General features: G+C 46.3%; 1 protein-coding gene and 1 long non-coding RNA gene across 2 annotated transcripts in view; one reads left to right on the forward strand and one right to left on the reverse strand.

The window, feature by feature from the left end:
* The window catches only part of LOC144111508 (uncharacterized), a 653,424-nt gene that overhangs the window by 167,561 nt on the left and 464,069 nt on the right, over positions 1-21,794 (reverse strand). The window lies entirely within an intron of this gene.
* LOC144110265 (uncharacterized) lies at positions 18,236-20,171 on the forward strand. Its single transcript, XM_077643105.1, has one exon. It carries the CDS (start codon positions 18,236-18,238, stop codon positions 20,045-20,047), a length of 1,812 nt encoding a protein of 603 aa, XP_077499231.1. The 3' UTR covers positions 20,048-20,171.

Genomic DNA, 21,794 nt, shown 5'->3' on the forward strand with positions numbered 1-21,794 from the left:
GCACTTTTCGTTCTTTCCCTGACCCTGGTAGTACACTATAGGCAGTACCTCGTGTGTTTAAAGGAATATATAGAGAGCTTTTCTTAAAGGCAAGATACAAAAATCGCACAGAAAGAGGCGCACAGGACGACCCAGCGTCGTGCTGGGTGTCTCTCTGCGTCCTTCTGCTGGTTATATTTTTTTCTAAATATGTAAAAATGATAGGTGTAACGTTATGAGACCGAAAGCGGCAGAGTAGGTGAGGGAATAAACACAGGTTAATGATATCCTAGTCGAAATCGAGAGGAAGAAATGGGCTTCGGCAGGGCATGTAAAGCGCAGGCTAGATAACCACTGGTCCTTAAGGGTAACGGAGTGGATTCCAAGAGAAAGTAAGCGTAACAGGGGGCGGCAGAAGGTTAGGTGAGCAGATGAGGTTAAGAAATTTGCAGGAATAGGTGGGCGCAGCCGGCAAAGGACAGGGTTAATTGGAGAGGCACGGGAGAGGCCTTTGCAGTGGGTGTAGTCAGGCTGATGTTGATAATATATAAGTAGCTTTTAATTGCGTGTTTTATTCTTTGAAATGATGCGTAAAGCTAATTACTATACACTGATCACCATTTGGCATTCGCCATTCATATGCTTTGGTTTCAACAGCAGAGTGGTGAAAAAAAGTTTACGTCGTCCAAGTTCAGTACTGGTGATGCTAGGAATGAAAAGACTGCGGTGTAATCACACTTTCGTCGTTGGGATTTACTACATCGCTAAAATGTTTTGCGCATCACTAACAGGAAGAAAATATTCAGCAAAATTTGGTATCTGCACTCAATGCCGCAGCCAGCCACATTATTTCCTTCTATTTGTTGTTGCTTTGATAAGCCACACTACCAGGTCAAGAAATCTTGGACGCCAGCAAATAACTAATATCATCATAGGATTTCATGACAATTGTCATCTATATTAAGAAAGAAAGCATTAAAAAGTATTTCTGAGAATGGTCACGGTACAGTGTTGTCATGGTGGCGCCAGCGACTGCTCTGTTTAAAAAAAATAAACATATCATCTATCCACATATACAAGGCTGGAAGACCGAAGCGCCAATGTCATTCCGTGGCAGAATATAATCCTAATAATGACGGGAATAAATACCTAGCCGCGAAATTTGCAAAGAACATTTTGCGTCACATTATGCCGACAAATTAAAATACTGATGGAAAACTGTCGATGCTCTAGGAATTGTGCTGACAACCGTTTGCTCTTCAGTGCCGAGCGGTAAGGAAACAAACTGGAACTTCCGGCCCGGACTACTTAGCGCACTGACACGTAAATTCACGGCTCGTATTTGAAATTTCTTCCCCGTATGCTCGCCGTGCCCGTGTTGGAGCTTGTATAGGTGCGTGCAGTGCGTGCAGTCCAACGTGAAGCACCAGCTTTGTCAGCTTTACCATCCGTTTTTGTAAGGCTGCTCTCCAAGATAGGTAAATAAATTTTTGTCAGCACTAGCGTTGGTTTTCAGTAGCCCCTTGGGATTCTACACGTGTAAATGGGACAACACGCATGTGTATGCATACAAAGGCTGCAATGGAGCTGCACCGCTGCGCTCGAGCGCCTGGCTCGCGTGGTTAAACTATCAGCTTGTGTGCAATTTGCAGTTATACATAAATCTCTCTTGCACTTCTCGGGTGCATTATAACTAGCGTTGTTTGCATGCTGACAATCCTAACATGTGACCACCGCTTTGCTGTAGACCGTGGGCTTTGAAAGCGCGGTATATTTCCACCGTAGTGCAGTGTTTTGCTTTGAAGCGGTTGGCGGTTTTCTACATTTGTTGACAGCAACGGTAACTGACGTCTGAGCAGTTGGAAGTTTAGAACGGCATTCATGACAGCCACTACGCAACACCGCTGCTGATGTCAACAGTAGCCGCACGTAAGGTTCCTTGATTACCTTTAGCCGCACGTGGCCGCACAGTTTGCATCGCGGTCACTGCTTAGCCTGTATCGATCGCTACCCCAGCTTTCCGTCCCACGGGACGCTCATTTTTCGAACCTCGCCTTGTGGATAGCACTGTCGCCCTCGTTTGAGCTGCTGCTGGAATCGCTGTTGTCATGCCACAGCTGCACAGACCGCGTTCCTAGCGTAGTTATCCGGCGTCTCTTGGACATTTTGCCTCACAGAGTGCGGAACCCGCAAAACACAACACAGCAAGGACGCTACTACTTCGCAAAAAGCCTACACTTGCTTCTGCCTACGTGCAGGGCACGCCGTGGGCCTCGCACCGCTTTTGCAAAATGGCGGAAGCGCCTCTGTCACGTGGACTCATCTCGGAGCCGCTCCGACTTTTTTCTCGGAGCGCGTCAGAGCGCTCTGAGCTGGAGGCGTGCGCTCATAACGAACCAGCCGAATGTAGTCAGAGCAGCCAGTTTTGACCAGCCGAATGTGCGGTCGCCTCTCAGAGCGATCTAAAGCGAGCAGTCGAAGACACCATAAGAACTGGAGACATCGCAGAGCAGTAGTCGCCTGCTTGAAGTGTAAACACGGGCAAACACATACACATCATGATTACATGGGGGTAACCAGGAGTGTTTCTGAATTTATCCCATTGCAACTAACAGTGAACGGCAAGCTCTACAACAGGTAACCAGGCGTTGGTCGTTAGAGTGCTACAGGACGCGTATCATACATTCGAAGCTTGCATACTCAACAGCAGTAGCTTCATTCCGGGTAGCAGGTAAATATTCTCAAATCAGAGATATAACTGCCGCAATGAAAGAAGCAGCTAGCAGGACACTTAGGGTAAAATCGAGCAGATGTGCGAGAAATAAATGCCGAGGGAATATCTAAGTGGTGTCACCACTCGCGCTACCAAAGCGTGTCAACTTCATTTCTTTGCTACAACTCATACTGGATTAGGGATGCTAACGTATCTGCTTCACGTAGTCAAAATTGCTAGCAAAATATTGTGGGATCAATTCTTTGATAAAACACAGATAGGATAGGATCAGTCTCGCTGTGTCCTCAAGAAACAAAAATGTACTGGAATACCGGGTACATCCGGCATGCCTTTAGCCTGAGCCTTCGGATCGCTGAGACGTGTCTTAAATATGAATTTGCTGGATCTGTACGATGTATTTTTAGCCACTGTCGAAACTAAAATCTGAAAAAAAGATGGCTAGGTCTTACAGTTCAAGAAAGCAATATAATTGCGCTAGAGCCTTGGCAATTCAACCCATTTAATATTGTTAAAGGGGCACTGAGGAGAAATTGAAGTTGGCTTGTATCGATAGAATACCAGATCCTGATCACGAAAACGCCGCTCCTAATGAAAACAAAGCTCTTGTAAGGTAGAAAATTGCAAGAACCAAAACACAGGTATCGCCGCCACAGGCCAATCTCGCAAGTACAAGCGTGGTGACGCCATAGGACAAGAGACGCCACCTTGGAGAAATTTTCCATCCTACTTGGTTTCGCGAATCTCTGAGGCTGACAAAGGTAGGTTGCGAAGATAAATAATGAAGTAAGTTTTGTTTTAAAACCAATAGTGCACTTTTATCACACAAGGAAGGCAGGCAAAAGACAACCTGAATGTTAGAAGCAAAGAAAAGGGATGCTTGGCGGCGCCACAGGCGGCCAGGAGAGTTTCGATTTGTTATGGCGCTTCGCGTCTATGAGCTTTGCGTGCCCCGGGGGTTTGTTTTTGACGCGCTTCGATTTACAAGCGCAGAACAGCAGAGGAACCCCAAGTGCCGCTTCAAGTGCTAGTTAAGCTTTGAAGGAGCCTGTTAAGGCTTGTCAGATGATCGCCACGGTCGATGAAAAGCTATGATGGCACGATGGTAGGTGATCGTGCAAGGCAGCACTTGTGTATTCGCACGTTTGTCCGGCGAAACATTCCCGGCTGTGCCCGTCAACTTCAAACTACTTAACGGAAATCATTTATTAGGGACGGGAGAAGAGGTACAAGGCAGTTCAGAAAACTTGCTGATGGCCTAGCTCTGTTAGGGCAGGATATACCTAGCGAAAGCGCGGAGATTTCTGCATCAGAAGAGTGCATTAGTGCACTAGATGCGCCTTTATTAACGGACGGCCGTAACTTGAGCCGTCGTGGCGGAGCGGTAGCGTTTCCGCCTCAAACGCCGAAGGGGCCTGGTTCGATTCCGAACCTCGGCACCGGAATTCTTTTCTCAGTGAGTTGGCGGGGCGTTTCAGTGGCTCCCATGGATGCCGCCGCTGAATACGTTGGTTAGCAGTTAAGCGCAGGCTCTGTTAAGGGGCGCTTATGCTGCGGCGAGGCGCGCGCGCGCGCGCCCTACACGGCGATGTCACGTCGGTCGAAGAGAGACCCTCTATACTCCAACTGCGCTTGACCGCCGACGCGTTCGGCGGCTTCGGCGCACTCTGACCGCATTGGCGGGGAGATTGGAGCATGTATCTATTTCGCGCCGAGTGCGCCAGCCGCCGCCGGCCCGGCCGGACTGATTTGGCTCCGCGGCGAGGTGCGCGTTATATTCAATAGCTGCGGCAGTTCGGCGGAGCTCTTCTTTTCGAGCTCGGCTATTTTAATCCATTCACAGTACATATCAGAAGGTACATGCAAGTTGGCGAGAGAGCCAGATCCAGTGGACCCGTTGGATCTAGCGGAAGCCGTTGAAGCGTCGTGTGCCGGCTTTGGTTTCAAGCCGCCGACTTTAAACGCGACCGCCCTCGGGCTCCCATTTGTTTTTTGTGGCAAAAAATAAATAAATAACTTGGCTCTTGCAACCGTGGGAGACCTCGACGCTGCCTGCTGCGCCGTGCAACCGCTCCGTTCAAGGTATCACAATCCGTTGGCCCCAAAGCCCCGGCCAGCCTCTGATGGGCGCTACGCACCCCTCGCGACTCCCCGCACTGGGGTTATGATATTTAGTTTGCAACGGCTGCTCTCTGAGGAAGGGGGGAAACCACCCGCGGCGCCTAACATAACCGTGCTCCCTCAAAAGCATCGCACGCTCTCTGGGGCTGAGGTCGCTGAAATGCAGGCCAGAGTTTTTGCGAGAACTACGTCGTCGGGTTCGGGAACGGGATGCATCGTAACGCTGGCAAGACGCCGGTGCAAACGTAAACGAAGCGGCGGTGGCGACCCCCAATAGATGCCTTCAACGTGCGGCGGCGGTAGCTTTCATTTCGGCTGCTGCTAGGCCACACCGCTAGCCGCCTGAAGTCATGGAGTCTCCGTTTACGTCACGTTTCACGTCACTCCGTTCAGCGTCGTCATAAGAGTTCTCCGTGTCGTCATAAGAGTTCTCGAGTTTGAATCGGAGCGGCGGGAAAAAAATTTTCAACTTCGAATCCAAATTTCTTTGAAATAAATGCATCTTTCGCTCCCGGACAAGCGTTAACAAAGCTATGAAATGCCGAACTCTCAGATATTTCTAACAAAAAAAATTTGATAGGGTTTTCCTCAGTGCCCCTTAAACTGGAACATGAGTTGCTTGCTATTTCGTGATGAATTTGTGGCTGTTTGCTCATGACAATAAAAAATATGCCACAAAAATTGGGTCGGATTAAGTTTATATGCACATCGTGATGTCTTGTACGTGACAAAAAATATGCCACAAAAATTGGACTAGATCAAGTTCATCTCCACATCACGATGTCTTGGATATGTAATTGGGAAGCAGACCGAAGTGAAGTTCAGATGCAGTTGAAAAATTGCACTGTAACCCCTGAGATAATAATAATGTAAGCTAGCTGGTTATAAATTCATTTGTAGGGGTTTATTCACTTTCAGCTAAAGAGAGAGTAGTCGAGGTATCAAAGCTTTCTATATTCATTTGCACCATTCCCTTTTCATGTGCCCATTGCAGATTGCCTGTTACCAAACTTTCTGCCTAGGTTAGGATCCAGGAAACGACCTTTTTCTTCGTTACAAACCGCAGGCTAGTTGCTCAGAAGAATCACCCACAGTGCCATATATCCAAATGTTATTTGTTTCGTCCCTTTTGATTGAAATTATAGTAATGCAAAAAGTCACCTTCTGGGAAGGCATTCTCAATGGAGTTGTAGGCATGGAGAATACTTTACAGAGAGAGAGAGAATCTGCAGTTTTCAAAAATTTTTGTTTCTTGCCTGAGTCTTGAACTCAAATTACTGACAAATTCCGGTTTCTGTAAGTCATGAGTTTCTGCGAGGCAAGCTGTGTTGGAAACCAGCAGTGTTGGTATTGGGTTTAGTGCGCCACAAGTGTTAATTACATCCCTTGATGCTTTCCATGCCTAAATTTGCTGCCTTGTATCTTCTACAACCTAGTCTCCTATGCGAAAACCGCAAAAAATGGCACTAGCCGAACAGACTTCACACGTGGGGTCTGCAGACTCTAGAGGCGAGAATTGTGTTTCGCCTTGAATGGGTAAGCTTTTTCCCCTTTTTAAGTTTTTTTGCATGTATCAAAACTTGCTTGAGTGTAGGCTGTAGGCGCTATAACGGGGGCTCAGGTTAACACTAAGGTGGCGGCGGAACCACTGCGGCGACAGTCTCTCGTCTGTTCAGGTTAGCATGCGCTCGCTCTGAGCGATGGCAGTGCGGCTAGGATGATGCCCTTCTTCTTCACAATGGCCCCAGCGAGAAAAAGAGCCATCCTGGCGCGACCTATGGTGCCGACAACACAACCGGGTCATAGTATGGCTTGAGTCGTTCGAGATGCACCGTCTTACGACCACGTCGGCGGAGATCGGCAGATGGTGCGAGGGGCTCAGTAAGGTAGTTCACGGAGGATGTACGCTCTAGGACGCAGTAGAGGCCATGGTATTTCGAAAGTCGTTTTTTTAAATGCCGGGAGCAGTGGAAGGGATCCACAGCCAGACGAGTGAACCGGGTGGGAAATCCGGATCAAGCTGACCGTCGTCATGGCGGTGTTTTTGTACCCCGCACCTACACCAAATCTATCGGGGGGCTAAGGTTAGTGCTCAGGCGGCGGCGAAACCACGGCGGCGACAGAGTCTCTTGTCTGCTCAGGTCAGCAGGCGCTCACTTTGAGCGATGACAGTGCGGCTAGGATGATGCCCTTCTTCTTCTTCATAGCGCATGTATATAATGCAGTGTAGTATACAACCCAAGAAAAAAGCAGCAGATGCCCTTTAAAGGAGGCCCTTCAGCCATTGGTGTCTTGTGACTTTCGTGATGTCGCGGTTAATCCGAGTAAGCCATGGTGAACCCCCTTCAGTGGAGAATACCTGAGGAATTTATGATTTTCTAATGTAACGTTAAGGTTGAACGGCCTCCGAAGAGAACAGCAGTTTACGATAGGTAGCGAGGTACTGGAACTGGTAAAGGAATACCTCTACTTAGGGCAGGTAGTGACCGCAGAGCCGGATAACGAAATGGAAATGACTAGACTGATCAGATTGGGATGGAGGGCATTTGGCACATACTCTGAGATTATGATTGGTAAGTTATGATAATCACTTAAGAAGAAAGCACATGACAGCTCTATCTTACCGGTACTCACGTGTGGGGCATAAAGTGACGGGCAACAAAAAGGGTTCAGCGTAAATTGAGATCAACGCCAAAAGCTATGGAACGGGAAATGATGCAGAATGCGTCAGCGAGCAAACGTATGTTTCTGATAATATAGTTGCACTGGAGAAGAAAAACGCAGGTTATTTAATGTAAATGCAAGGGTAACGGACTGAATTCCAAGGGAAGGGAAGTGTAGTAGGGGGCTGCAGAAATACAGGTGGCAGGATGAGGTTAGGAATTTTGTGGGGATTATGTGGATGCAGCTGGCACAAGGCCGGGTTAATTGGACGGATACGGGAAAAGACTTTTTTGCTGAAGCGGGTGTAGTCAGGTTGATGACGATGAACCCTCTTTCATCTGCCAAACCCTGTGGTGTCAAGCTAGCAGGTCTAAGGGAAATACTATCTGCGACATAATGAGAATCCGCTAAAGCCACTGGCTGCAGGGAAGTCCTTTGAGGGGCAAAATCTGCGTTGATGTTTGAGTTGTATCTAACTATAGTATCATATTGTGTTTCCTGTGTACAACCTCTGAGTCTGTATGTTACTCTTTTAATGCAGCGGCATCACAGTAGAGGGCTGAAGGGTGCATGGCTCAAAGAGATACAGCTGCATCACATGAGTGTGGAGGCAGTGACAGTGGTGGTGACACTGCACTTGTCGAATGGTCTTATTTAACTCAGTAAGAGCTCATTGTTTCAAGTCCGAAACTCTCATTATTCTGTTTCATTTGGTATGGAGACACCACAGAGCAGCAGGTAATGGCATTGAAGTGACCAATCCTATACATATATCATGCGGATTTTGTTTCACACACATCCTTTTTACTACACCTGCAAATGCTCTTGAGGATAATTCCTGTCTCTGGCATGAGATGGGGCAGTGGGTTCTAATTGGAAACTTGAAAACTAGTTGAAATCTACTATGGTTACATGTTTAGGATCACAGGCCTTGCAGTTTTACCTGTTTGCGAACAGACAAAAGGTATCTTTGTTTAAAGGGCTGTAGACACCTAATTTTTGGTCCTTTGTTTTATTGTTTTTAATTATGCACAAGACTACTATACACAGATCACCATGTGGTATTTTCCTACAGCTGCTGTATAACTTGTAATCGAATTTCAGCTCACCTGTTTCGGTTTTGGTTTCAACAGCCGAGTGATGGCTTTACGTCTAGGGCACGTGACAAAGGAAAAACTGCAATATTGTCACGAAGTAGTGACTGCAATCCAGGGAGCAGAACGACAGCGAAAATGCATCTAAACAAAGTTCTTTATCTGGGCTGACTTGCGCCCACAATGGACTGAATAACTCGGCGGCGGTGTAGCAACATGCGTGCTCGGCGGTCATCGAAAAGAATGGTCGCCACTCTCGGCCGTGCTCAGTTTAAAGCTGGTAGCGAACTTTCTAGATGAAGCGTGCAATGTTACTAGAACATTCCGGAACAAAGTAGAATCTGCTCTGTCTGGCTGCGATCAATCGAGATAAATCTTGTCGCGCCTTGCATCGCAAACAAAGCGATAAAGCGGCGTGCCGGCAGCCTTGAAGAATGAACAAACAAACACTGCAATGATTCGCCGCAATATAATTGCTGCTTCGCCGTTTTGATTCACTAAAACGCTAAAGCCAGCCTACCGCAGAAAAAAGAACCGCAAGGAGTGAAGACGTAGCAATTATATCGCAGTTTTTATCCGTCACATGGCCTAGACTTGACTTTGACATCATAACCATCGCTGAACTGTCTACATTGAAACCTAAACAGGTGAGAAAAAATTAGGTTGTTATAAACTATTAAGCTGTCGTAGGCAAATATGACATGGGGATCCGTGTATAGTAAAAGCTTGTGCATTATTAAAAACAATGAAACGTTCAACCAAAATTTGGTGTCTACAGTCCTTTAAGAAACAATTATCAGCTTGAAAGCCATGGCAGAAGAAAAAATTTCCTTTTTTTTCTTACTCCATGGACAATCTGTGTTAGTGGAGGCAATGACTGAGTGCATCCACGAAGATATTTCCTGACCAAGCTAATACAAAGGGCACTCAGTAGGTTATCTGCCCATATATATAAAAAGTATTTAGGAGAAAATTAAACTTTCTACTTATCAGTCTAACCTTCTTGACAATAGCGCGCTAATTTCAATTCACCTCATATGGTTTCTCTTACAACAAAATGAGATGTGTTGCTGCTGCAGGAGGAAACCTGTTACTGCGTCCTTGACAGCATTATCATCAGGCAAGTGTAGCCCGTGCAGAGGTTTCTTCACGTTACGGAAGAAAAAGTAACCACCGGGACACAGGCCTCCACAGCAGGTTCAGTGGTTGAGCTTCATAGTCATTCCCAGATAGTGCAATTTGAAAGACTTGTGAGTTAGAGCATTGTTGTGAAAGAGCAGCAAACTTTCTACAACTTCCCATAATTTCGCTTTGACTGCCCACACAATGCCTAGGTTTATTTTAGAAGCATAGGTGTATCCTGTTATTTGCTGGAGTGGCGTAAACTTTAGTAAAAAAAGACACCTTCTGATTTCTGGATTGCTCTTTTCATAGTACTTCCAGCTGACAATGCCTCATGAAATTTTTTGGAGTGGATGACCCTTTTTCCATAGCCTGCACTCTTGTTTAGACTGTGGATCATCGTGTTTGACTCATGTTCCATCTCCCATGACAGTGCAAGATTGGACGCTTTCTGGATTTTTTTTGTAAGGGCTGCCTAACCCAAAACTGTACTTGGTTGTAGAAAGGTGCAATATGAATGTACAGGAGTGTTGCTATCATAAATTTCATTTTTATTCTTTACTTTGAAAACAATTTACTTGCAAAATGTGGTTTCCTTTCCACCTAGCTTATATTTCACTGCACTTCTTGTCCCGTCACTTCCAATAATTTAACTAGACTGTGCCGCTTATCTGTTTAATTTTAGACTTGCCACAATCTGAACAAAAAAGATGAACTCTGTAATGCTGACAGAACTTATTTCAGTACCCCTTGTATATGTAACAAGCGACATTCTGAAAGTGTTTGTTTTAATAATTAAATATTTGAACCGTGTATTTCTTTCTGTAATTTAGTTTCTTTCCGCTAGCTGTGTAAATTGCCTGGATTGGTTGATTACGTTTTGGACATTCCAGCCCATATAATACCCCTGTCTATCGGGCACCACAAATGCCTATGATAATCAAGTCCTGCGATCGCAGTTTTATCCAAGATCCAAAAGAACAAGCAATGAAACAAGATAGATGCAACCAACAACATTTGAAAAATTATTTTAAAAATACGAATGGTGTCTCTGGGTTTGTTTTTTGTACGCGTGTTTATATTCTATGCACAGCTTTCAAAATAGTAAACGGGTAAAAGTTTTGCAACAACACCGAGAGCCCCTGGTGGCCATGGCACTACACAAAACCTGATGCTACTGATGAGAGTCGCTGCAGCAGTTCTTCTACGGAAGCAATCGTAATAAAAATGTGTCTGAGCTCGACGAATGAACAGAATTCCCGTCTTCGATTTTAGAACTCTTACTTCAGCCGCATCAAGCACAAGAGCGGGCGCTAAGCCTCAACGACTGTTTCACCTTTGGGCTGCACCGTGTAGCTGTGTCGCTGTTCCTTTGAACTTTCAGTCTTATGGGGAAAAGAGGTGCCTTTGGTGGAAAGGCCTGCGAGGAATGCCGTGTGACAGGGGTATAAGTTCAGTTCTCTGTATGTCCATGTGGGCCCTATAATTATCACAACTTTAGTTAGCCTTGATTGTTCATGTCAGCCAGTCATTTACACATGCTCGGGCATTATCGCATCAGTTGGTTGTTGGTTTCTTGCTAGTAGTGCGTGCTGATGTGAATCCGGTTTTTCAGCACAATTACGAATAGTCCTTGGCAGGTTGCCATTTGAACTTTCCCTACCTTTTCCTACTCTCATTGCTGCAACGTTTTTAAATACTAAATAATATTTCCAATTCTCAATCTTTTATTTACTAACTCTTGGCTCTGCTGAATCTCACTGTCAGTTACCTCATTCATCCATGTCACGAACGCGTGTTTAATTATTAGTGCTCTTTTATTCCAAAGCAATTTCACACGCTGACTTTCCCACTTCTTGTTATATCTACATGCAGATATTATGGTATTCATAAGGTAGGCTTTCCATGTGATTGTTTACAGAAATATCAGCCCTATGCTGTGTAGGGAGCTTCACGCTAATGCGATGCATGAGTTGGATAGGAGCGGGGGGGGGGGGGGCACAAGATAGTTGCTGCAGTGGATGCTGGTGGCCCGCTGATTTCATATGGGTGATATGCACTGGCGTGCAGTCGCAGCGCTGCAGTATGACATCACTGCCTGCCACTTTTGCAGTGCACATAGCAGACAAGAACTGCTCTGCTAGCATGCATTCTTCATGCGTTGCATTCCAATTACCGCATGGAATCCATGATCACTGGAGATTTGGCCGGTAGTTGCTGCGCACGACAGCCACCAGAAACTTTCATAAATGAATTCCTCATGAGATGGGCAGCTGTGCTGGTTAGCGCTGCTCTAGCGGAGGTCAAGAAACAGGCCTAACAGCTTCGTGGGCTGAGTTCCATCTCTATTCAGGAATTGAAGTAGTTAGTAAGAGCAGTGCCTCTGTGAAATTGGAGAGCTGGACTTCAGGAGTCTTATTATCCCCCCATTGGAGAAGTTTTTCTACACAAAGGTGGTCATAGACTGTTATAGTCACTGCTCATTAGAAGGCACTAAACTTTTCTAAGTGTTCTTTTTGCACTGTGCACTGTGAGTATGTGGCAGCTGACGCTTGATATTCCGGCTGTGCTTTATCCATGCAGTCTCTTTTTCATGTTGGCTTCTCTCAGAACAGTGCACTGTGCAGATATTAGTGGCCGAGCTTAAGTAGGGAGGTTGCTTTGCCACATAATGATGTTCCATTAATGTCCTGATGCAAGCGCTGATTTCCGATCATCCATGATGAAAAAAAAATACAACTGCCTGGGTCACCACGACTCCACCAAAAAACGAAGCGCACGCCCAAGAAGGTCCAACACGTAATGAGGTTGCATGTCATTTTATATAACCTTTAACGAAACTTTGATGGCCGTCAGGTACTTATTCTGGATGCACCTTGTCCAGGAAGTTTGTATCTATCCCTGAGATTAAAATCTAAAGAAGCACCCTATCTAGGTTACATGTAGTAGAGCTGGGAATTTTTATTTTTATATGAATTATTTATTATTTGATTTATTTTTATGGGAATTATTGTTTTGCCTTTTGTATTATGTTCTATATTTCTAGCCACCTTTGGAGATGAAGGCTTAAAGGGGCCGTGATACAGTCGTTCTTTATATTGCAGCTTCGTAATTCAGCAACTATTACAAAATCTTCTTAATCAATTTTCAAAATTTTAACGCCTTGGATGCTCTCTATATTCTAGAATTGTGATCGAAATTGAGACCGGGGAAACGCCTCCCACTGGCAGCAACTGCCATTTTGAATACATTTGTGACATCATATGGGCACACACGGACCAACATCATCTGCAATCATCGCTGCAATGCGCAGCAAGATCTCTTGTCCCCTGTACTTTTTCGGCAATCAATGTGGTGGTCATCCCTCATATAGGAGCGACTGTTGCTGCAAAAGCGATAAGAGTATAAAGTAGTTTTTCTTCGGTATAGGTAGGGTCTATTCACACTAGGCCGATGCGGCGCCGATCTACAGGCGGCGGACTGGTTGGTATAAAGATGCCGTCACTGCCGCGATGGTGTGTCATGCGATACTGACGACGATGCCAGCACGACCAATGACCGCATATCGTAGTAGTGTAAAGAATGAGCTTAGTGAGATCCAGAAGAGAGCGGATGCTTTTTGGTATGACATTCCTTGAAATTAAAATTTAAAACATTATTGGACCTTATTCTAGCCACGGTGACATACGCGACGTGTGTACACCAGCGAAGATGTGCTTTCAGTCGGCGTCTGTGCACAAAACCCAGCGGCGGGGCAAGTGACATGGGCAAAACACCGCCCGACAATGCCGCTCGTGGCGTGCCGCTAATGCTTGGGCTTGTGCAGCCGAGGGCAAGCTTCATGCCCGGTGAGGCAACGGTCTGAAAAAATCTGCGCTTGCGTCTACTTTATGCGCATCGAAAAAAGCGAAACGGGCGGCTGCGTTTCATATGTTCACGCTTTGATGGCAATTAGCAGTGAACTTTTGCCAGATTTTTAAATTTCTGTCTGCGGTGGACACCCGGCCCTTTTTGTTACAAGGCCTAGCGAGTCCGCAGGATTCGTGTGTGCAATTTTGTTCATAGCAGAGAGCGAACTGATAAGCTTTAGTGTATGCAAATAGTAATGGAGTGTAGCTTTGTCTACACTTGCATTTATTTATATATTCTGTAAAAATGTTTATCTAATGAACTTTGTATTTTATAAAGGCCACGACTGCTTAGATCGCCGGATGTGCGTACAATAAGGGAGAAGTACGGATGTGAACTGGTGTGTAGAGCATATGCTGAGGCTGTCGACCTCCACTGTGGACAATACATTTTTCTGTTTTAATTAATGCGAATTGCCTCCCTCTGAATGTATTTTTAGATTAATCTATTAAAATCAAATATTGGTGACATTGAAAGCAGCAGATACAATTAGCGGGAAGCGCCGCTCCTACGCGAACCATTTCCCAAGCAGGTGATGACATCATTGTCTCTTATTGCAATGTTATTGTAGTGTGCAAACAAGTAAAACTACAATTTATGGACAAGAGCAGATAATATTTAAGATATGAAAAGCCCACCTTGCGTATTATGCCGAGCATACGAACAGTACTGTTTGTGCACAGCAATGTAATCCAACATGAGACCGCATCTGATTTAATCGTCACATTCCTAGGGGACTTTGCATGCATGTAGTCAATGCTAAATGATGTACTATTTATCTTGATACACTCATTTAGATATTGGCGACTATTCATTGGGGCAGGCAGTGAAACATTCGAGTCGCTTTGGCTTTGCCAGCAGCTTGGTTCTGCAAAAGGGCTCTAATGGCTAAGCTATAAGGGCCCTTCCTGGGCGTACGCGATCAGCGTCGGCGCTGTTGGCGTACGCCGGAACGGACGTCGAAAAGGGGAATGCATCTCCATGTTCCAGGTGCTGGCTCGCTTCCCCTCTCGAGTCGACGGAGAGAATTTCAAGCCGCGGAGAGAAGGGGTTGAGGGCGAAGAAAGGACCACTTAAACGAGAAGAAAAGTTCGTGGAACCAGAAAGAGCTTCAAGCCACGAAGAAAGCAGCCACAGAGAGCCCCGCGATCCTCCATTGTAATAAACCGGACCCCTCTTCCGACGTGTACGCGAGCGCCCGTGCGCTGACGCCGATATCTAGCCCGGACAGATATCGGCGCCTCACCGAGGCTCACTGGCGTCTCCTGCAGTGCGCATGCGCAGACCGGTTTTGGCGTACGCCAACAGCGCCGACGCTGTGCGCGTACGCCAGGAAGTACCCTTGGAGTTGGTGCTTAAGAGTTGAAAGGAATGTATGTTCGACTGACACATGCGTGCAGCAGGGAAGCTGTCACATTCGGCACTTTTGTCTGCTCCTTATGCCGCAAGCTCACTGTAGTGACACCTTGTTGTAATTTGTTTAATTATAAAGCCAACAAATAGCTGTTAAGAATTTGGTATCAAGTGACAGAATGCCACCATCATGCACTTCACGGCGTACAGTGGCGAAGGCATGCACGGCACGTGCCGCTTTTCACGTATGGGATCACTTGACTGTTCAAACCACACTAATAACATGCGAATAACATCCGAGTGCAGATAATAAAGCAGGGGCCATTATCTGTTTTTTCAACAATCGGAAAACTGGCGCCACAAGCAAGTCCGCTTTCACAAAGACAGCTAAGCTCGCGTACTAAGCCTTTGTGAAAGAAAACACGGGAAATGCATTTTATTTTGTTATGTAAAACACTTTTCAAGCGACCGCTGTCCACGATGTGCATGCAAGCATGTAGCCAACAGTACGCAGCCGACGACTCGTAGTAGGTATGCTCTCGTGATGTCAGCAGTCAGTGGTTGTCAGACCAGCAATCATTTCGCAATACAGTTAGAACTCGATCTAAAGAAAACCCGACTTATGAAGTTCGAATTCTATGAACAAATTGTGAACAGCGTTCATTCTTCTCGTGAACCCGTAGTAACGAAACAATCAGTAAACCCGATTTACCAGTTTCCCAGGAAGAAATGGGTAGAAAAAAGAAGTGATTTCTTCTTTACTTTTCCCAAAATGCCTCGCAGCTTTTTAGTAGCGCACCAGCAGTAACATCAAGGTGCTCAAGTAATGGCCCAGGTTTTATTTTGACAGCGCAGTAAGCTGCTCCACTGCATGGAGCAATGGGCTCAGTAATCGGCGGCACTTCCACCTTTGATTTGAATCCGTTTTACTTGATGTCGCTTTCATGCGCGACTCGGCTACCTTGGCAGACTTTCCATATGCGCAGGGCCGGGTTATCTGCAAAAGTGATGCGGTAGAGTTCCAGTGCCGCGGCGTTACTATTTTAGATTTCGAAGGGCAGAAAGATTCCGTCCTCTATTTTGCAAATTTCTCGATTTAATGAAATAATTCGTTAAATCAAGTTCTAAGTGTATAAACAAGAAACTTCGTTTTAAAAATATCTAGCACACAGAATCAACTGAAGCTTCCGGGCATTGTAATTTAACGTGTTGGGAACTAAATGCAATTAGCAGGGTATACACGAAAATATGCTGTCACGGCCCTCTTTAAGAGAATCAACTGTAATATAAGAAAAAGCACTTTGTACAGCAGACATAGTGGGAGCAATAAATGAAATTTGAACAAAACAGCTAACACGTAGTCACTTAAAAGTGATGACCTATGCTGGTATAAAGACTCTCTTGTTAGTCTTCACTTTTGTGCCAATGTTGTAGTTGCTTTGTATGCATTTATTTCTTGCTAGTAGCACATCATACTGCAATAAGCGAAGAAAAATATGGTAAACTTGAAAGCAAAAAAATAATGGCAGAATATCTGGCATTCCGGTGTAAGTGTTGGCACTTCATGCAGAGTTTTTAGTCACTCAGCTAACCATTGCAGCGTTATTTTGTTGCCAGAATCAGTGTCGACTCTACATTATGGTTTATGTGCCACCCTGCCTACCACTAGTCGGATATTGTAAATAGTAGTTCTAGTCTTGAATTAAAAGCTGTCTGAAGCTTCCGCTAAGTGCAAGTTATTCATTTGTCCTTGTCTAGTTATGCTGCTGTTCTATTTGCAAAATGAAGAATGGCATTTCATTTAAAGATGAGGAGAGAGTAGCGATGGAACAATATGCTGCAATCAGAGGAGGCCACAGCAGGTAGTAACTACTAAGAAAAGAGTAGTGTACAATTAAACTGCATGTATATGCATGTGTGTACCAGCTGTTTATGCGGTTAAGATTACCATTTTTTTTCTACGTATCAAAGGAAGTATTGAAGAACGGAGCAGTGCAGCAGGGTCATCTGCCAGTCCCATTCGTGAAAGCTGCAGGCATGCGGAAGTTTGCCACGATGTGACCCTGGACGAGGATGATAATTGCAGCGCACCAGAAATGAGGCCGCGAGAATCAACGACTTTTCAGCAGCAACTTCCAGGTGCAGTTACCAAAGAAGCAGACCTTCAGTTGGGCGAGTTAGTATATATGCATCTTTTGTAAAACAGCGTGAACAACGTCAGCCAAGAGCAAGAAGGACACGCTGTTATCCCGTGTCCTTCTTGTTCTTGTCCGACGTTGTTCGCGCTGTTTTACAAAAGAAGCAGAAATATAGTTTTGATATTTTTTCATAACAACCACTTTCTGCTCTGCTTAGCAGTGTATAGCATGCATGGTAATAACTAGACTACCTGCTTGCATATCTCTTTTTCAATCTTAGTTATTTTTTTTATTCAGTGCCAGCGAAGCTTGTAGCTTTCCAAGCCACTGGGAGGTGTACTGTGTGCCTGCATGCTTTTTAACACTAAGTTAGCATTTACTGACAAAAGGAAGGTATAGGGGATATTTTTTTTTGGTCAGTGTGAAATAATATATTGTAATGATTGCAATAATTGATTATAAAGTAAAAGAAAACAACCTAATGCAATCAGATGGGTTTGAACTTATGAGCTTCGAATTTCGCGTTCTACTAACTGAGCACTCGAATCATCTTTCGCAGGTATTTCTTGAGTATAACCTATCCTTCAGATGTTTACGTGCGCCACCCTTGTCTATAGCGCTGGATGTAGTATATCCGGTATAATAGCGACTGAAATGTGATCCAATGGAAGAGTGAGTTTTGTGCGATCACCCTCTCAAATTGGCCATTATAGCCAATTTTCACGCATACCCTGCTTATCGCCTTTAATTCCCAACAGGTTATATTACAATTCCCCCAATTTTCACTTGATTCTGTGCGTTAAATATTTTTAAAACGAATTTTTTTTTTCGTTTCTTTTGCGAGCAGTGCGGACGTGACTCACGTCGGTTCCGTGGAAAGTTGGTTTGTCTGGTGGAAATTGTGCCTATTCATGGAATAATTGTTTGCCATCACCTGTGGAAAGTCACAAGGGTCATCTGGGTGACATTTTCATGAGCGTGAGTGGACGTTTGAACATTTTATGGCCTTTTTGTGTCGACCATGTTTCCCGCCTAGCTAAGCCTACCGCTAGCGGTAAACGAACGCGGCCGCTCGGCGACAGCCGAAGCCCCCGGCGCTCGCTTCGAAACGCCGTTGCATGACCATGGAGGTGACCGTAGAGGGTACGGAGATTACACCCGAAGAATTGAGAACCTCGGATTGGATCACTAAAGTGGGAAAACATGTTAAAGAACTGCAGGACCTCACGAGAGGCGAACGGCGAGGAGGCAAAGATGGAGACGCCAGATTGGAACGCGGAGCCGAATCCGGAGAGGGCAGAAAGATAGCGGCGGAGGCGAACGCCGCATATAAAAAGCTGGGGCAGAAGAACGCGGAGCGCTCAATTGCGTCGTACCTTCCGCGTTTACCAGCTAATGACTACAAGATAATTATTCGGCCGAAGAATGGGCTGGCGCTCGCGAAAGTTCCGACTACGAGGTTGAGTGCGGCGGTGCGTATGGCAGCGCAAATTCCATGGGTCAAAGGGCAGGACAAGGACGTGCTGATTCATAACGACAAACAAGGCACCCTGATTTTCAGCACCCCAGATATGGACACTGTCTGGAAGGTGACCAAGATTAAGTCTATCCATATCGACGACGACGAGTACGAAGTCACAGCGTACCTGGCACCGCACGAGGACTGCGGGCGGGGTGTGGTGCACGGCATCAACCCGAAACTGACCATAGAGGAACTGACAGAGGCCTTCGGTAACCCGAGGAACCCCCCGATACTTGGCGTTAGGAAGATGGGCAACTCCAGTTCGGCGATCGTCATCTTCAAACACGAGACAGTGCCGAGGTGGGTGTACTGTTACGACGTACCCCTAAAGTGCGTGCTCTACAAGAAGCGGTACGAGGTGTGCTACCGCTGTGGCGAGCTAGGACACAGATCGGACGTATGTGTCAGCGCCCAAGTTAAGTGTCTGGGATGCGGAATCATAGCCCCACCCGAGGATCACGTATGCGAGCCCAAGTGTAAATTGTGCGGCAAAGGTCACTTGACAGCAGACCGGAAATGCAAGGAAGCTTTCAGGACCCCTTATACGATAAAGAAGAGGCAATGGGAGGCCAAGCTGGCTATGGAAGTCATGGAAGAGGAAGCGCGGAAGGCGAAGGAGATCGAAGTAGGAAGGAGCCGGTTCGAAAAGCATCAAGGGAGATCCAGGAGTCAGTCAGGAAACCAGAGCGAGTCGAGAGGGAGATCAGAGTCCTTCCCGCGTCTACCGAATCTGCGGGAAGCGGAGAAGCAAAAGAAGGCCCAACCCGGGACTGCGGGCCCCTCCGGAGGCGCTGTCGTCAACAACCCAGCGAGGCCCAAGTCTCCGAGCCGAAAGGTGGGTTGGGTGAGCGAAGCCTCCCAGGATAAACGCGATGAAGAAATCTTCCAGATTAAGGAAGAAAATCGATTGCTTACGGCACAGCTCGCAGCGATGAGCAAGCAAATTGAGGAGCTTATAATAGCGCTTAAGCCTAATGCAGCACCTGCGAAACAATCGCAGATGCCACAAAATCCAGTTGTAAGAGCATCAGAGGAGCAGGGTGCGGCTCAGCCGCCGGCTAAGAAGAGGGCGAAGGAAGTAGAGAAGCCCATAATAGATATGGACACAGAGAAAGTGATAGACATGAAAATAGAACAATTGGAGGCAAAATTTGAGGCCAAATCTAGACAGGACAATGAATGGCGCAAGGCTTTTGAAGAACGCATGTTAGGGATGTTCCAAACCCTCTCAGAGCAGCTGCATCAACGAGATAACAGCGTCGCAGAGCAAATACATCAGAGGGATAATAACCTCACTGAACAACTTAAGGAAGAATTTGCGAAAAGGGACCGGGCGTACGAACACCTCACTCAACAAGTACTAGGAAACCAGATGAATCAGCTGAATGGCAATCATGGCTCACAGATCCAGTAAAACCACCGTTTGGCAATGGAATTGTAGAGGTTTCACGCGCAAGCGTGCTGTCTTGCAGGAATTCCTGAGGAACGGGGACCGACCGGAGCTAATAGCACTACAAGAATGCGGCAGAAAAGCAAAATTGTCGGGGTACAGATCATACGTAGGCGAGGGTGAAAACACGCAGGTGGCCACCCTAGTCAAGCGAAACATCACGGCGGTGCAGCATAACATCGGGAGTACAGAAATAGACCATGCTCTCGTAGAACTGATACCGCGAAGAAAGAGAGAAAGTAGCTTGTTCGTATTAAATGTCTACAGTTCTCCCAAACAAAGGAAATGTGAATTCGGGGATCTCTTCGCAACGACGCGACGTAAGATAAAGAACAACCCGCTGTTGATCGTGGGGGACTTCAATGCTCACCATTCGGCATGGGGATATAAACAGGCTTCAATCAAGGGCAGGAAATTGTGGGACGACATACAGACTCATAATCTGGATTTGATAACCGACCCGCTGCAACCCACAAGGAAGGGAAATAGTTTCGCGAGTGACACAACACCTGACCTCACCTTGACGGGGAGCGGCACTAGAGCCACGTGGTGCAATACAAACGAGGATCTGGGAAGCGATCACAAGATCATAGAAGTGGTGGTAGAAGGAGGCCCGACAATTCCCGGGAAACGGAAGGTAGAGGCCGTAAATTGGGATGCTTTCAGGGCACTCAGGGACAACCCGGCTCCCGTCTCTGACATTGCGGAATGGAGCGATGGGGTGGTACGGTCTGCTAAAGAGGCCACCGAAGCGGTGGAAATCGAGAGGGACAATGAAGCCGTAGACAGGAGATTAATAAATCTCTGGAGGAAAAAGAAAGGGTTGGAGGATCGACTTCGACAAAGGAGATGGGATCGGAATATCAGGAAACAGATAGCGGCTTTATACAGAGAAATTGAAGAGCACGCAATCGCACTCACGAAGCAGAATTGGGGGAACGTCTGCGATCAGATGGAGACGAATATGAGTACCGCACGAACGTGGCGACTTCTTCGCCACCTCTTAGATCCGGATAGCACAAAGTCAGCGTCCAAACAACAGCTGGAAAGACTGGCGCATCAGTTTGAAGGCACTAAGAAGGAACTATTAGAAGAAGTTCGCAACAGGTACATAAATCCCGCCGGACCCGAACCCCTCCCGGACTATGAAGGGGGAGAGAATTCGGAATTAGACGCCCCGCTCTCCCTGGCAGAAGTCAGAGCGGAGATTAATCGCCTGCGGACTAAGTCAGCAGCGGGGCCGGATAGAGTGAGCAACAGAATGCTTCGTAATTTAGACGACAGGTCCATCGCCAACATCGCAACGTACATGCAGGAGTGCTGGGAGAAAGGGACGATACCACAGGAGTGGAAACTCGCTAATCTCATTTTCATTCTCGAGTCGGGGAAGAAACTGGGCCTCGAGAACCTCAGGCCGATATCGCTCACCTCCTGCGTGGGTAAGCTTATGGAACATGTCGTTCAGACGCGGCTCAGTAGGTACATAGAGGACAATGGGCTATACCCAGACACCATGATCGGCTTCCGACCAAAGCTGTCGGCATGCGACGTGATGCTGCAACTCAAGGACCAAATTATAGAAAAGCAAACCCGAGACACGAAAGTGATTGTGGGGTTGGATGTGGCAAAGGCATTTGACAACGTGAGGCACGTGTCGATCTTAGAGAATCTGAACTCACTAAATGTAGGTAAGAGAGTGTATAGTTACATC

This window comes from Amblyomma americanum, chromosome 11 (assembly GCF_052857255.1).
Source record: "Amblyomma americanum isolate KBUSLIRL-KWMA chromosome 11, ASM5285725v1, whole genome shotgun sequence".
Taxonomy (NCBI): Eukaryota; Metazoa; Arthropoda; class Arachnida; order Ixodida; family Ixodidae; genus Amblyomma; species Amblyomma americanum.